Genomic DNA, 15,704 nt, shown 5'->3' with positions numbered 1-15,704 from the left:
GTGCCTGGAAGAGCAGATTTTAAATGTTTTCTTCACACACAAAAATGATAATTATGTGAAGTGGTGATTTGTTAATTATTAACCTGATTTACTCATTCCACACTATAAACATAAATCAAAACATCACATTTTACCCATAAATACATTTTAATTATTATTTATCAATTAAAAATAAAACTAATAAAAGAAAATAGATAGCTACATTAATCTTGGGGGAAAAACATTAAAGCAAAAAGCATTTTTAGGAATAAAATATTTCTGTCTTCTAACCAATGCATTTTGTTAAATTTGTTATGATTATTGATATACTTGGATTCATTTTTCTCCTTTCATTTTATACTATTTATTATCTTTTTTATATGTTTTATTTTTCCCCTTTCCTGACTTTATTTGTTGACTTTTTAAAAAATAAAAACATTTAAAGAAATTTCAATAGCTTCTGGGATAGATGTGGTTTTTGGTTACATTGATGAATGGTATAGTGGTGAAGTCAGATTTTAGTGCACCCATTTCCAAGTAGTGTACTATTCATTGAGTATTTAAATCTATCCCCTTTTTTCTACTTTCGTGTTTTAGATGGTATACATTCTATTTCTGCAATTTTACTGGTTGCTCTTAAATATTTTTAACATATTGTAGAAAGTAAACATTCTATTTCTACTATTTTACTGGTTACTCAAATATTTTTAATGTGTACATTTATTATTAAGGCCTAAAGTAAATTAATATTTATAGTTTCTTCTTGAATAATAATTGAAATTTAGAACACTAACTCTTGATTACTCTCTCTGGTGTTAGAGTATTATTATCTATTGTTTTTGTTCCATCTTATTTTTCTACCCCCACGTTAGTCATCATGATACTGTTTTATAAAGTAAATGGCTTTACCCATATACTTATTAGATTTTTTGGCCATTGTTATTATTTGCATTTCATGCCTTTCTTCTGATTTCAGTGTTCTTTAGAAATTCCTTTGTGAAGGGTCCTTTGGAAGCAGACTCTCAGTGTGTGTCTCAAAGTGTCTTTAAATTTTTTTTTTTTTCTTTTTTTTTTTGAGATGGAGTCTCACTGTGTCTCCCAGGCTGGAGTGCAGTGGCACCATCTTGGCTCACTGCAACCTCCGCCTCCCTGGTTCAAGCGATTTTCCTGCCTCAGCCTCCCAAGTAGCTGGGATTACAGGTGCCTACCACCGCACCCAGATAATTTTTGTATTTTTAGTAGAGATGTGGTTTCGCCATGTTGGCCAGGCTGGTCTCGAACTTCTGACCTCAGGTGATCCGCCCACCTTGGCCTTCCAAAGTGTTGGGATTACGGGCATCAGCCACCATGCCTGGCCTTAAATTTTTTAGAGACAGAGTGTTGCTATGTTACCCAGGCTGGCCTTCAATTCTTGGGCTTAAGTAATCTTCTTGCCTCAGCCTCTCAAGTAGCTGGGACTACAGGTGTACTACATGCCTGGCAAAAAAGTGTGTGGTTTTTTTTTTTTTTTTTTTTTTTGAGACGGAGTTTCACTCTTACTGCCTAGGCTAGAGTGCAATGGTGCGATCTCAGCTAACTGCAACCTCCGCCTCCTGGGTTCAAGCGATTCTCCTGCCTCAGCCTCCTGAGTAGATGGGATTACAGGCATGTGCCACCACGCCCGTCTAATTTTGTATTTTTAGTAGAGATGGAGTTTCTTCATCTTGGTCAGGCTGGTCTTGAACTCCTGACCTCGGGTGATCTGCCCACCTCAGCCTCCCAAAGTGCTGGGATTACAGGCGTGAGCCACTGTGCCTGGCCAAAAATGTCTTAATACTCATTTTTGAGTTGTAATTTACTTGCATATGATATCTCAGATTGATAGTTTCTACTGACTTCCACCTTATGTTGTTCTGTCTATGTGACAGTCTTTTGTAAGTAATCTGTCCAATTGCCTGAAAAATTTTCCTGTGCTTTATAGCCTCTTGCAGTTTCTCTATAATGCCATTGGTATATTTTCACTTTCCTGCGTGGAACTTCTTGTGCTTTTTGAATTGAAAATTATTGCTTTTCATCAGTTCTAGGACATTTTAGTCTGTGGTATTTTTAAATTTTGCTTTGATTTTATTCTCTTTATTCTCTTCTGGAAATTCTGTAAAGATGTATGTTGGACCTTTTCGTGTTATGTAATGTGTCTCTTAACATCCTTTATATTTTTCATCTCTTTATCTCCCTATATCTTATCATGTGTAATTTCTTCAGGTACATATTCATTTGTTGAGTCTGTTCTCAGCTGAGTTGCATCTGCTATTTAACTCACCCACTGAGTTTTAAATTTCAATAGTTGTATTTTTAATTTTCATGAATTTTATTTGGTTATTTTACAGATCTTCCCAGTCCTGTTTGACATTTGTCTCAAGAGTTTTATTTTGCTTTTTATGTCTTCATCACTTTAAAGGTTTCTTTTGAATCTTGTTGGAGCTTCTTTTCCTTGTATGTTTTGCAGTTTTTGATTGGGAGCTTGTTTTTGGAGGGCTTAATCTGTGGGTATCCTGTAAGGCTTGGCTGGAATGTGTCTGTGTCTCTTTAGAGAGAATGATATTTATTTCTGCCAAATGTCCCAGAGTTATTACCAGTGGAACCTCTTTGCACATTAATATATCAAATCCAGTTACAAAGGTAATAAATTCAAATTGGATCCCAGGCATAATAAAATTTAAATCCCAACACACATAATCACTGGCCTTTGGTTATAAACTCTTTTTTTTCTTTTTTTCATCCATTTTTTAAAAAAATATTTATTATTATTTCTGTTTAACCCAAACCAAAAATGGTCAATATGGTTACAAATTCTTTGAGAGATTTTATTTTATTTTATTTTATTTGAAATAACATCTTACTCTATTGCCCAGGCTGGAGTACAGTCGCGTGATGATGGCTTACTGCAGCTGCAGTCTCCCAGGCTCAAACAGTTCTCCCATCTCAACCTCTAGAGTAGCTGGGACTAGGGACTACTTTTTAAAATTTTTAGTTGAAATGGGGTTTCACTATGTTGCCCAGCCTGGTCTTGAACTCCTGGGCTCAAGCAAGCCTCCCACCTCAGCCTCCTAAAGTGCTGGAATTACAGGTGTGAGCCACTGTGCCTAGCTGGAGATCTTTTTTATACCAGGCTAGATACCTTAGTTTTTGTTTTGCCAATAGGTAGATTTCTTTCCCCTCCCCTCCCCTCCCGTTCCCCTTTTCTGACAGTCTCGCTCTGTCGCCAGGCTGGAGTGCAGTGGTGTAATCTCGGCTCCCTGCAACCTCCACCTCCTGGGTTCAAGCAGTTCTCCTGCCTCAGGCTCCCAAGTAGCTGGGATTACAGACATGTGTAACCATGCCCTACTAATTTTTGTATTTTTAGTAGAGACAGGGTTTTACCATGTTGGCCAGGCTGGTCTTGAACTCCTGACCTCAAGCAATCCTCCTGCCTCAGCCACCTAAAGTGCTGGGATTACAGGCGTGATTTCTTTCTAACTGTTTAGTAATCCTGGATTTTTCTCTCTCTTTTCTTTTTTTTTTTCTGACTCAGTTACAGTTACAGTCACACATTGCTTAATGATGGGGATACCTTTTGAGAAGTGTGTTATTAGGTGATTTTGTCATTGTGTGAACATCATAGAGTGTGCTACACAAACTTAGATGGTATAATCCAGTATACACCTGGGCTGTATGGTATAGCCTATTGCTCCTAGACTACAGGCCTGTACAGCATGTTACTGTACTAAATATTGTAGGCAATTGTAGCACAATGGTAAGTATGTATTTAAAGATATAAAATGTATGGTAAAAATATAGTAAAAAACATTAAAACTACACACCTATATAGGGCACTTATCAATGGAGGACTAGAAGTTGCTCTAAGTGAGTCAGTGAGTGAGTGTTGAGTGAATGTGAAGGCCTAGGATATTACTGTACACAACTACAGATAGAGTACTACACTTTATAAACAGTGTACACTTAGGTTACACTAGATTTATTTAAAAATTAAGTAATTGTGCTATGATATTACAATGGCTATGATGACTCTAGACAATAGAAATTTTTCAGCTCCATTATAATCTTATACATGCAGCCCATCATTGACTGAAACATCATTATCCAGAGCATGGCTGTACCAGCTTTGTACAGGCCTGATGACTTTCTTGTGTCTCTGCATGGCCAGTAAAATCTGAACCCATTTTATTATGAAAAGTAGCAACCATCTTTATTGTTCCTCCCTCCCAAGTAACTATAGCATGAAGCACCTTATTATCAGTCTGGGTTTACAAGGATTGGGTCCTTGCATATTTGTTTTACTTTCTTGACAACTGAATTATGCTTTTAAGAAATGTTTCTTTTAGCATTTATTGATGTTTTGTACCAGAAGGATTTCCTGGTTTTTTGGTCTACCACATTTCCAGAAGTAGAAGCCAAAATGTGTTTATTGCTCTTTCCCAGGAATCCTTTTTTTTCTTCTCTGAGGAATCCTACATCTTTAGAAGGAATGCAGTTCAGTTCAGCAGACAGTATTGATTGCCTTCTATGTACCAACGACTATTTATGGAAATCATTAGTTTTCTAGCAGAATTCTATCTTCATTCAAAAAATGAAACAAATATGCTTATCTTTCTCACCATCCTTCTACAACTATCAATCACAAGGATTATATTATATAAAAAGAGTCAGCAGATAGGTTCCAGTACTTTAGATAAAACTCCTGCCTTGAGATAAAATTCTAGCACTTAAACTCTTGCTATTTGCAAAGTATAGATTACATTATCATTACTAATGCATGTGTGCACCCATGTGCGTGTACACACACACACACAGAAGGTAAGTGGACAAGTTACATCAAAGTTCACATATTTTTCAAAGTTGTGTATTTTTCTTTGTGTTTAGATTTTCTTCTACCTCAGTTTAAAAGATGTGGTAATATGTGGTCAAGTTAATCATGCCTGGATGTTGATGACACAGCTGAACTCACTGTGGAATGCTGTAAGTAGATACTAACTGAACTATGTCTTCACACTAATTCTTAAAAGGAGAATGGACTGCTGGGAAGCCAGCTGTTGTGGGGACACCTTCTTCCCTGCTCTGTGGTCACCAGCAGCAAGTGAATTTAGTTTTCTTTTGTCCAGGCACAAGCCTGGGGGAAGAGATAAAAAAGATAATAATGCCATTTTAAGAGATACATCATTAGTATTTTAAAATGTAAATGGTAGATATAAATGAATATCATTTTTGGATTGAAACAAAGCTCCATTTTATTGGATAGTTTGTACTCCCTTCTGGTTTTATTACTGTGTGCCTACTTCCTTTTCATGAGCATAGACTATATGTTGAGTCCATGACTATGGGAAAGATGTTTAGAGTGTGAGGTATGCAATAGCTTTTTCTTAACTCATAATTTTTGGAAGGGTTATTTCCATTAAAAAGAGAGGATTATGCTGGGCACAGTGGCTCATGCCTGTAATCCTCACACTTTGGAAGGCCAAGGCAGGTGGATCACCTGAGGTCAGGAATTTGAGACCAGCCCAACATGGTGAAACCCTGTCTCTACTAAAAATACAAAAATTAGCCAGGCACGGTAGCAGTTGCCTGTAATCCCAGCTACTCAGGAGGCTGAGGCAGGAGAATCGCTTGAGCCTGGGAGGTGGAGGTTGCAGTGAGCCGAGACTGTGCCACTGCATTCCAGCCTGGGCAACAGAGCAAGACTCTGTATCATTCAAAAAAAAAAAAAAAGAAAAGAGAGGATTGGCTGGGCGCTGTGGCTCACACCTGTAATCCAAGCATTTTGGGAGGCCGAGGCAGGCGGATCATGAGATCAAGAGATTGAGACCATCCTGGCCAACCTTGTCTCTAAAAATTAACTGGGCGTGGTGGTGTGCGCCTGTAGTCCCAGCTACTTGGGAGGCTCAGGTGGGAGAATTGCTTGAACCCAGGAGGCGGAGGTTGCAATGAGCCAAGATCACACCACTGCATTCCAGCTTGGTGACAGAGCGAGACTCTGTCTCAAAAAAAAAAAAAAAAAAGAGAGGATTACAAGGATGACCTTAGTGTACCTGGGTGATGGTATGCAAAACTGATAAGGGCAGAGGTTTTTGGAGTGGCCAGGGCTGATTGATAAACAATAACATTGATATCACAGTATTGCTGATATTGTCAGCTGAAAGTTTACGTTTGTGAACATCCAATTTCCTGTGAACAGGCAACTTCTCATTGCCTTCTGAATAAAGTTACTGTTTGTGCTAAAAATGCTGATTATAATTGTGCCACATTTGAACACTCACAAATAAAAGCAGAAATAGGAGGATGGAGCAACATACAATTGTGGAAAGAGAAATTTGCTGAACATAAAGCACTGTAACTTCCTACCCTGGCTTCATTCCTCACTGCCATGTGCTTATAATGCTCTCCATCTTTATCCAGTGAGGTCTCTGGGCAGAAGCGTTGGCTTTTTCTAACTCCTGCCAGCTTCCTCAAGACATGTCATGATCTAAATATTGTATATATTCTTTTTCCTCTAGACCATTTGGATGCATTTTTTTTCTTCTTTATAGGTTTTCCGAAGGAAAAAGCAACATCCCCAAATATCTGTAATGTAATTTAGAGATTTATCACTTTAAGCCAGTGGTTCTCAAAGTGTGGTCCTGGGACCAGTAGTATCAGCATCACCCAATACCTTGTTGGAAATGCAAATTCTTAGGCCCCATCCCAGACCTACTGAGTCAGAAACTCTTAGGGTAGCAAACAGTAATCTGTTTTAACAACCCCCTAGATGATTCTGATGCACGCTAAAGTTCGAGAATCACCGCGTTAAACTAAAAATAAAATTAAGACAGGAACACCTAATTTGTTAGCTAAGATAGGTTTGGTAAGATGAAATCAGTTCTTTTCTTGCCATTGTTGCACAGAGCGAGAGTAATGCAACCGAGAATGGGATGGTGTCCAGATGCGATGTAAAGATGTTGAGTTAACTTATGAAGCTAGAGCCCCTGACACCTTCTCAACTCCTTTTAATTTCTTTAAGTTAAGTTTTAGAGCTTCTACAAAATGGCGCAAGGCCCCCTATTCATAGGTCAGTCTGAGCACGTGATATCATCAGTGCTTCAGTCATTAGCACTAAGGAGGGGTTGTGAAGTCAGCTATTGACTGGACTTTAGACAACAGGGAAAATGTTGCCTCTGACCATTGGTTGATGGTGTAAATGACCATGTTTGTTGATATTAAAGTATCTTACAAGAAACAGACAAGAGAAGTTGTTGGGGGATGTGTGCTTATTTGCTTATTTTTTATTGTTGGCTGAGTCCTCTCCTCAGTGTCTCTTTGGGATGAGAAACACAAACATGTTTCAGGTTAAAAAATAGTTCTGTGGCAAGAATAGTACATAAGTGCCAGCCTAGGAGTTCATATTAGAAAATAACAGAGTGTATGTGTTTCTGCATGCATGCAGACACACTAAGAATGTCAAATATGATTTATGTGTTGTTTATTTTAGTCCTATTCCATGCTTTTTAAAATTTATGTACTCCATATTTTGTGTGCTTTGTCATGTCTTTTTGAAGTAATAATAGTAGCTAATATTTATTGAATGCTTTCTTATATGCCAGATGCTACACTAAGTATTTTATTTGCATTTTCTCAGTTTGTCTCTTCAGCCTCCTGAGTTAGGCACTATTATTTTTCCCATTTTACAGATGGAAAAAAACTAAGCCTTAGTTAAGTCATAGCCAACATGGTTAAATGGCTAGGATGGGATTCACATTCTGATCTGTCTGACTAGAAAGTATGTGTTCTTAATGATCAACTATTTATAAGGGAATGCCAGGTCTGCCATTTGCCTTTCCCCTAACTGGCAGCATAGAATTTCTCCTCTTAAGGTTCTTTAACAATGATATAACCTTGAGTTCTGAGACCCAACTTTCATAAAACGCTTGGCATTAATGAGTAATATTCATGAAGCGTTCGGGTCAAGTAAGTGCTCTAAATACTGTGCATTTTGTCCCTGAATTGAATCAGCCAACCAGAGAGCAGCACACTTGGACTCTATTGCTTTAGATTTTCTCTTTCTGAGTTGTGCTTTTTTGCCCTGAATTCAGCTTTTGTCCAGTGGTTTGTTATATGGAAGTCACTCAATTTATTTAATCTGTCTCCTATCGAAAGACATTTAGGTTGCTTCCTACCTTTTGTTAATAAAATCCTGTGATGAATATCCTGTTTCTCAGTGTTTCGTTTTATACATGTATGATTATATTGGCAGGATAAATTCTTAGAAGTAGAATTGTTAAGGCAAAGGTTGGATTCATTTATAATCACAAAATTGGCCAGGCACGGTGGCTCATGCCTCTAATCCCAGCACTTTGGGAGACTGAAGCAGGTGGATCATTTGAGGTCAGGAGTTCGAGACCAGCCTGGCCAACATGGTGAAACCCCATCTCTACTAAAAATACAAAAATTAGCCGGGCATGATGGCAGGTGCCTGTAATCCCAGCTACTCGGGAGGCTGAGGCAGGAGAATCACTTGAACCCAGGAGGCAGTGGTCGCAGTGAGCCAAGATGATGCCTCTGCACTGCAGCCTGGACAACAGAGCGAGACTCTGTCCCCCCTAAAAAATTATATATATGTGTGTGTGTGTGTGTGTGTGTAAAGTCACAAAATTGTGTGGAGTTATGGAGTACTTTTTGCCCCCAAATTTCCTTAGCTCTCTCTATTTTTTTTTTTTTTTTTGAGATGGAGTTTTGCTCTATCACCTACACTGGAATGCAGTGGCACGATCTCAGCTCACTGCAACCTCAGCCTCCTGGGTTCAAGCAATTCTCCTGCCTTAGCCTCCTGAGTAGCTGGGATTACAGGTGCACGCCACCACACCTGGCTAACTTTTGTATTTTCAGTAGAGACAGGGTTTCACCATGTTGGTCAGGCTGGTCTCAAACTCCTGACCTCAGGTGATCCGCCCTCCTTGGCCTTCCAAAGTCCTAGGATTATAGGTGTGAGCCACCATGCCAGGCCTATACTTTTTTTTATATCTGATATCACATTGTTATTTTAATTTATGTATCTCAACTCACAAGAGAGACTGAACATTATCTTATATGTCAGGAAACCATTTTGCATTTACATTTTTTATCCTAATTTACTATATTTTTATCAGCCAACTCAAATCATTTTTGGGAACAAGCAAAAATGTATGTGTGTATGTGTTGAAATTTCCATACTGTACTAAATAGAACATTCAAACTAACATTTCAGTCTTTTTTTCTGTCTGGATATGATGTGATGAAGAGCTTTTAGTACTAGACGCTTTAAAATATTTTAAATTTTTACATGAAACAGATCTTATTTCTTTTCAAATAATTTCAACTTTTGTTTTAGATATAAGGGGTACATGCTCAGGTTTGTTACCTGGGAATATCATGTGATGCTAAGGTTTGGGGTACAGATTCCATTATCCAAATAGTAAGTGAACATAGTACCCAATAGGTAGTTTTACTAAACCAGCCCCCACCTTCCAGTAGTCCACATAAATATGCAGATGTGCTCCCATATTTATGTTCGTGTATGCTCAATGTTTAGCTTCTACTTATAAGTAAGAACATGCAGTATTTAGTTTTCTGCTTCTGCATTAATTTGCTTGGGATGATGGCCTCTAGCTCCATCTATGTTGCTGCAAAGGACATGATTTCATTCTTTTTTATGGCTATGCAGTATTCCGTTGTGTATATCTACCACTTTTCCTTTATTCAATGTACTATTGATTGAATATGTGGTTGATTCCACATCTTTGCTATTGTGAGTAACACAGAGATGAACATATGAGTGCATGTGTCTTTTTGGTAGAATGATTTATTTTTCTTTGGATATTTACCCAGTAATGGGATTACTGGGTTGAATGGTAGCTCTGTTTTAAGTTCTTTGAGAAATCTCTGGACTGCTTCCCACAGTGGTTAGATTAATTTACATTCCCACCAATGGTGTATAAGTGTTCTCTTTTCTCCACAACTTTGCCAGAATCTGTTGTTGTGTGACTTTTTAATAATAACCATTCTGAGCCGGGCATGGTGGCTCACACCTGTAATCCCAGCACTTTGGGAGGCCAAGGCGGGCGGATCATGAGGTCAAGAGATCAAGACCATCCTGATCAACCTGGTGAAACCCTGTCTCTACTAAAAATACAAAAAGTAGCTGGGCGTGGTGACATGTGCCTGTAGTCCCAGCTACTCAGGAGACTGAGGCAGGAGAATCGCTTGAGTCTGGGAGGCAGAGGTTGTAGTGAGCTGAGCCAAGATCATGCCACTGCACTCCAGTCTGGCGACAGAGCAAGACTCTGTCTCAAAAAAAAAAAAAAAGTCATTCTGACTGGTATGAGACAGTATCTTTTTTTGTGTGTGTGTGTGGCAGAGTCTTGCTCTGTCATCCAGGCAGGAGTGCATTGGTCTAATCTCAGCTCACTGCAACCTCCACTTGTCAGGTTCAGGCAATTCTCATGCCTTGGCCTCCCGAGTAGCTGGGACTACAGACGTGCACCACCACCCCTGGCTAATTTTTGTATTTCTAGTAAAGATGGGGTTTTGCCATGTTGGCTAGGCTTGTCTTGAACTCATGGACTCAAGTGATTCGCCACTTTGGACTCCCAAAGTGCTGGGATTACAGGCATGAGCCACTGTGCCCGATCTCATTGTGATTTCCATTTGCGTTTATCTGATAATGATGCAGAGCATTTTCTCATCTGTTTCTTGGCCACTTGTATTTCTTCTTTTGAGAAGTGTCTGTTCATGTTCTTTGCCTATTTTTATGGGGTTGTTTTTGCTTGTTGATTTAAGTTCCCTATAGATTCTGGATATTAGGCCTTTGTTGGATGTATAGTTTGCAATTATTCTCTCTCATTCTGTAGGTTGTCTGTCTGCTTCATTGATAGTTTCTTTTGCTGTACAGAAGTTCTTTAGTTAGGTCACATTTGTCTATTATTGTTTTTGTTGCAATTGTTTTTGGGGACTTTCTCATTTCTTAATGCATTTTGTTTATTCTTTTTAGATTGATTTTTCCACAGTGAAAAATGTGATTCCAGATAAATATATACTGTCTACTTTGCAAAGGTGGCGTTTAAATGTGCTGCGTTTGAATTTTCATGGTTGTCTTCTCCGACCCAAAGCTTTCAGATCTGTCAGTAAGTATGTTCATTACAACTATTTGTCTTGCTTTCCTGTATCACAATTAAATAAATATACAGAAAAGCATAGATTAAAAAGGAAACCTCAGTGACAGTTTTAGGTCATAAGGATACCAATTATAACCATTTAAAAAGTGTATAATATAGTACAGCTTTTACTGTATTGTGTGCCCTGGGAGTTGGTTCTTTGTCTATTCTGTTTTGTTTTTTTTTGTTTGTTTGTTTTGTTTTTTTGAGACAGAGTCTTACTCTGTCTCCCAGGCTGGAGTGCAGTGGCACGATCTTGAATCATTGCAACCGCTGGCTTCTGGGTTCAAATGATTCTCGTGCCTCAGCCTGCCGAGTATCTGGGACTACAGGCATGCGCCACCACGCCCGGCTAAATTTTTTGGTATTTTTAGTAGAGACAGGGTTTCACCATGTTGGCCAGTCTGGTCTCAAACTCCTGACCTCAAGTGATCCACCCGCCTCGGCCTCCAAAAGTGCTGGGATAACAGGGGTGAGCCACTGTGTCTGGCCGGTTCTTTGTCTATTCTTGACTACTCTTTTGGGGTCTAGTGTTTGTATATCTATAGATCATCAATTTTTTCTACTAACAATTATAAAATATATTCTTATTTTTAAAAATCTAACAATAGACAGTAAAACCATCTTTTTTCACCTCCCTCAAACCTATTCACTTAGTCAAAGGCATCCGATGTTATTAGTTTTCTGTTTTTCTAAAATACATTTCTATATATGTGATTAAAAATACACAACTTTACAACATGAAAGGAGTCGTATTGTTTTATATTTTCTTTTATGTCCTGAAAATCTCTCCATGTCAGTACATTTAGATTCACTACATTCTTTTTAAATACTGTAAAATTATTTTCTATGTTGTAGATGTAGCATGCTTTATTTAACCTTCTTCCTTTTGATGGACATTGAGATTATTTACAATTTTTTCCAAACTGACTGCTTTGTACTTCCATTGTGGTATTTGTCTTTAACCTATGTATCCTTTAACCTATATATTCTTTGAGATGCATCTTCTATCTATCATATAAGTATTTCTGGAAATGAAAGAAACAGTATATTTCCAAAAAAGGTAGACATTCATATTGACTCCAGATTATCGGGAGAACCCGCTCCCAATGTTTAACAAGGGTTCTTTTTCTATTTCCTGTGTGTCTTGGCTGGGTTGAGAAATAAAGGGAAAGAGCACAAGAGAGGGAAATTTAAAGCTGGGTGTCCAGGGGAGACATCGCATGTTGGCAGGATCCGTGATGTTCCCCGAACCGTAAAACCAACAAGTTTTTATTAGCAATTTTCAAAAGGGGAGGGAGTGCACGAATAGGGTGTGGGTCACAGAGATCACCATCACAAGGTAATAAAATACCACAAAGCAAATGGAGGCAGGGCGAGATCACAGGACCACCAGATGGGGCGAAATTAAAATTGCTAATAAAGTTTTGGGCACGCATTGTCATTGATAACATCTTATCAGGAAACAGGATTTGAGAGCAGACAACCTGTCTGACCAGAATTTATTAGGTGGGAATTTTCCTCCTTCTAATAAGCCTGGGAGCGCTACAGGAGACCGGGGCTCATTTCATCCCTTCGGCTTTGACCATAAAAGATGGCACACTTCTAAAGGGGGCCGTTCATAGGCCTACCCTCAGGGCGTATTCTCTTTCTCAGGGATGTTCCTTGCTGAGAAAAAGAATTCAGCGATATTTCTTCTATTTGCTCATGAAAGAGGAGAAATATAGCTCTGCTCCGTCCGGCTCACTGGTGGCCAGTTCAAAGTTACCTCTCTTGTTCCCTGAACATCGCTTTTACCCTGTTCTTTTTTAAAGATGCCCACATTTCATATTGTTCAAACACACATGCTCTACAAACAATTTGTGCAGTTGACACAATCACAGGGTCCTGAGGTGACATTCATCCTCCTCAGCTGACGAAGAAAGTGACGGGATTAAGAGATTAAAGAAAGGCATAGGAAAACACAAGGGAAATATTGGGGAAGTGATAAGTGTCCATGAAATCTTCACAATTTATGTTCAGAGATTACAGTAAAGACAGTCATAAGAAATTATAAAAGTATTAATTTGGGGAACTAATAAATGTCCATGAAATCTTCACAATTTATGTTCTTCTGCCGTGGCTTCAGCCAGTCCCTCTGTTCGGGGTCCTTGACTTCCTGCAACACCAGATAATGAGAAAGAATGTCAATATACATGTACAAATACCAGTTGAATATGTCTAAAGATATTAAAGGGTAAAATGAAGTTGCATGAGAAAGCTATATATTGTATATAAAATCTAATACCATTTGTATATAACTTTTAAATTTGCAAAATTATGTATATATTTACCGTTTATTTTGAAATAATTTCAAACAATATACATTACTATAGATTTTTAAGTACACACACATATGGTGACATATAAAAAGCATGCATGAGAAAGAAAAACTCCAAATGCAAGACAGTGATTGTAAACGTGGATAGAGAGAGTTTAATGGAAAGGGGAAGAAGTGCACAAGGAGTTTCAACTGTGTCTGTACATTTTTAATTGAAAAAAGAAGTTATGCAAAATGGAATAGTTCTGATTGCTTATTGCTGGTGCTACACAAAGCTGTAGTTTTTTGTATGTTATTGTATCTGACCATGTGTTAAGCTTTCTTCTTGGTTTTAATAGTTTGTCAATTGATTCTCTTGAATTTTCTAGGTAGACTGTCGTATCTGGGACAGTTTTATTTTCATTCATGCCTATTCTTATCTCTTTTCTCTTTTTCTCATTTTATTACATTGCTTAGGACCTTTTTTGCAATGTTGAAAAGTAGCAGGGATATGCAGGAGTCTTGTTCATGGCTCCTTTTTCATATTTTTCATGAAAATAATGTTAATACATCTTGTAATTTCTGGGATACATCCTGTATGGGGATATAATGCTGTTTTCACCTTTATAGCAACTGTGTCCTGCATGTTCCTCATTCCGTCTGGTTACATCTGCCTTTGGATTTTTAGGAACTATTCGTTTCTGATCCACCAAGGCCATTCTTGCTTTGCCTTCCATGCATGTTATACGTTTTTGAAAAAAAAATTCATTCTTGGATTTTGGGCAGGAGAGAGAAGCTGAATGTGTGCTTAGTCTGTCATTTTTAACCAATTTATTATGTTTGTAGTAATAAAAACTTAATAAAATAATTATAAACCTTAAAGTGTTAGCCACCCAAACTTGCTCTCTCTGTCTCTGTTTTATTATTATTATTATACTTTAAGTTCTAGGGTACATGTACACAACATGCAGGTTTGATACATAGGTATACATGTGTCATGTTGGTTTGCTGCACCCATCAACTCATCATTTACATTAGGTATTTCTCCTAATGCTATCCCTCCCCCAGCCCCCTATCCCCTGACAGGCCCTGGTGTGTGATGTTCGCCGCCCTGAGTCCAAGTGATCTCATTGTTCAGTTCCCACCTATGAGTGAGAACATGTGGTGTTTGGTTTTCTGTCCTTGTGATAGGTTGCTGAGAATGATGGTTTCCAGCTTCATCCATGTCCCTGCAAAGCACATGAACTCATCCTTTTTATGGCTGCATAGTATTCCATGGTGTTATGTGCCACATTTTCTTGATCCAGTCTATCATTGATAGGCATTTGGATTGGTTCCAAGTCTTTGCTATTGTGAATAGTGCCGCAGTAAACATATGTGTGCATGTGTCTTTATAGTAGCATGATTTATAAACCCAGTAATGGGTTCAGATGGTAATTCTAGTTCTAGATCCTTGAGGAATCACCACACTGTCTTCCACAATGGTTGAACTAATTTACACTCCCACCAACAGTGTAAAAGCATTCCTATTTCTCCACATCCTCTCCAGCATCTGTTGTTTCCTGACTTTTTAATGATTGCCTTTCTAACTGGCATGAGGTGGTATCTCATTGTGGTTTTGATTTGCATTTCTCTGATGACCAGTGATGATGAGCTTTTTTTCATGTGTCTGTTGGCTGCATAGATGTCTTCTTTTGAGAAGTGTCTGTTCATATCCTTTGCCCACTTTTTGATGGGGTTGTTTTTTTCTTGTAAATTTGTTTGAGTTCGTTGTAGATTCTGGATATTAGCCCTTTGTCAGATGGGTAAATTGTAAAATTTTTCTTCCATTCTGTAGGTTGCCTGTTCACTCTGATGGTAGTTTCTTTTTCCGTGCAGAAGCTCTTTAGTTTAATTAGAGTCCATGTTTCTGTTTTGGCTTTTGTGGCCATTGCTTTTGATGTTTTAGTCATGAAGTCCTTGCCCGTGCCTGTGTCCTGAATGGTATTGCCTAGGTTTTCTTCTAGGGTTTTTATGGTTTTAGGTTAGACATTTAAGTCTTTAATCCATCTTGGATTAATTTTTGTTTAAGGTGTAGGGAAGGGATCCAGTTCCAGCTTTCTGCATATGGCTAGCCAGTTTTCCCAACACCATTTATTAAATAGAGAGTCCTTTCCCCATTTCTTGTTTTTGTCAGGTTTGTCAAAGATCAGATGCTTGCAGATGTCTGGTGTTATTTCTGAGGCCTCTGT

At 38.3% G+C, this 15,704-nt stretch overlaps 1 protein-coding gene across 17 annotated transcripts in view; it reads left to right on the top strand.

The window, feature by feature from the left end:
- The window catches only part of FBXL13 (F-box and leucine rich repeat protein 13), a 286,030-nt gene that overhangs the window by 98,731 nt on the left and 171,595 nt on the right, over positions 1 to 15,704 (top strand). For all 17 annotated transcript variants that reach the window (XR_012090383.1, XM_007982429.3, XM_007982452.3 and 14 more), the window contains 2 exons: positions 4,879 to 4,974; positions 11,012 to 11,144. Coding sequence is in view for 16 of the 17 variants with exons in the window: in XM_007982429.3 (XP_007980620.2) it covers positions 4,879 to 4,974; positions 11,012 to 11,144 (229 nt within the window). In the remaining variant the exon portion in view is untranslated. The remainder of the gene's footprint in view (positions 1 to 4,878; positions 4,975 to 11,011; positions 11,145 to 15,704) is intronic.

The sequence above is a fragment of the Chlorocebus sabaeus genome, chromosome 21 (genome assembly GCF_047675955.1).
Source record: "Chlorocebus sabaeus isolate Y175 chromosome 21, mChlSab1.0.hap1, whole genome shotgun sequence".
Classification (NCBI taxonomy): Eukaryota; Metazoa; Chordata; class Mammalia; order Primates; family Cercopithecidae; genus Chlorocebus; species Chlorocebus sabaeus.
Note: the sequence above shows the minus strand (reverse complement) of the source record. Positions and strands in the feature narration are given on the sequence as shown.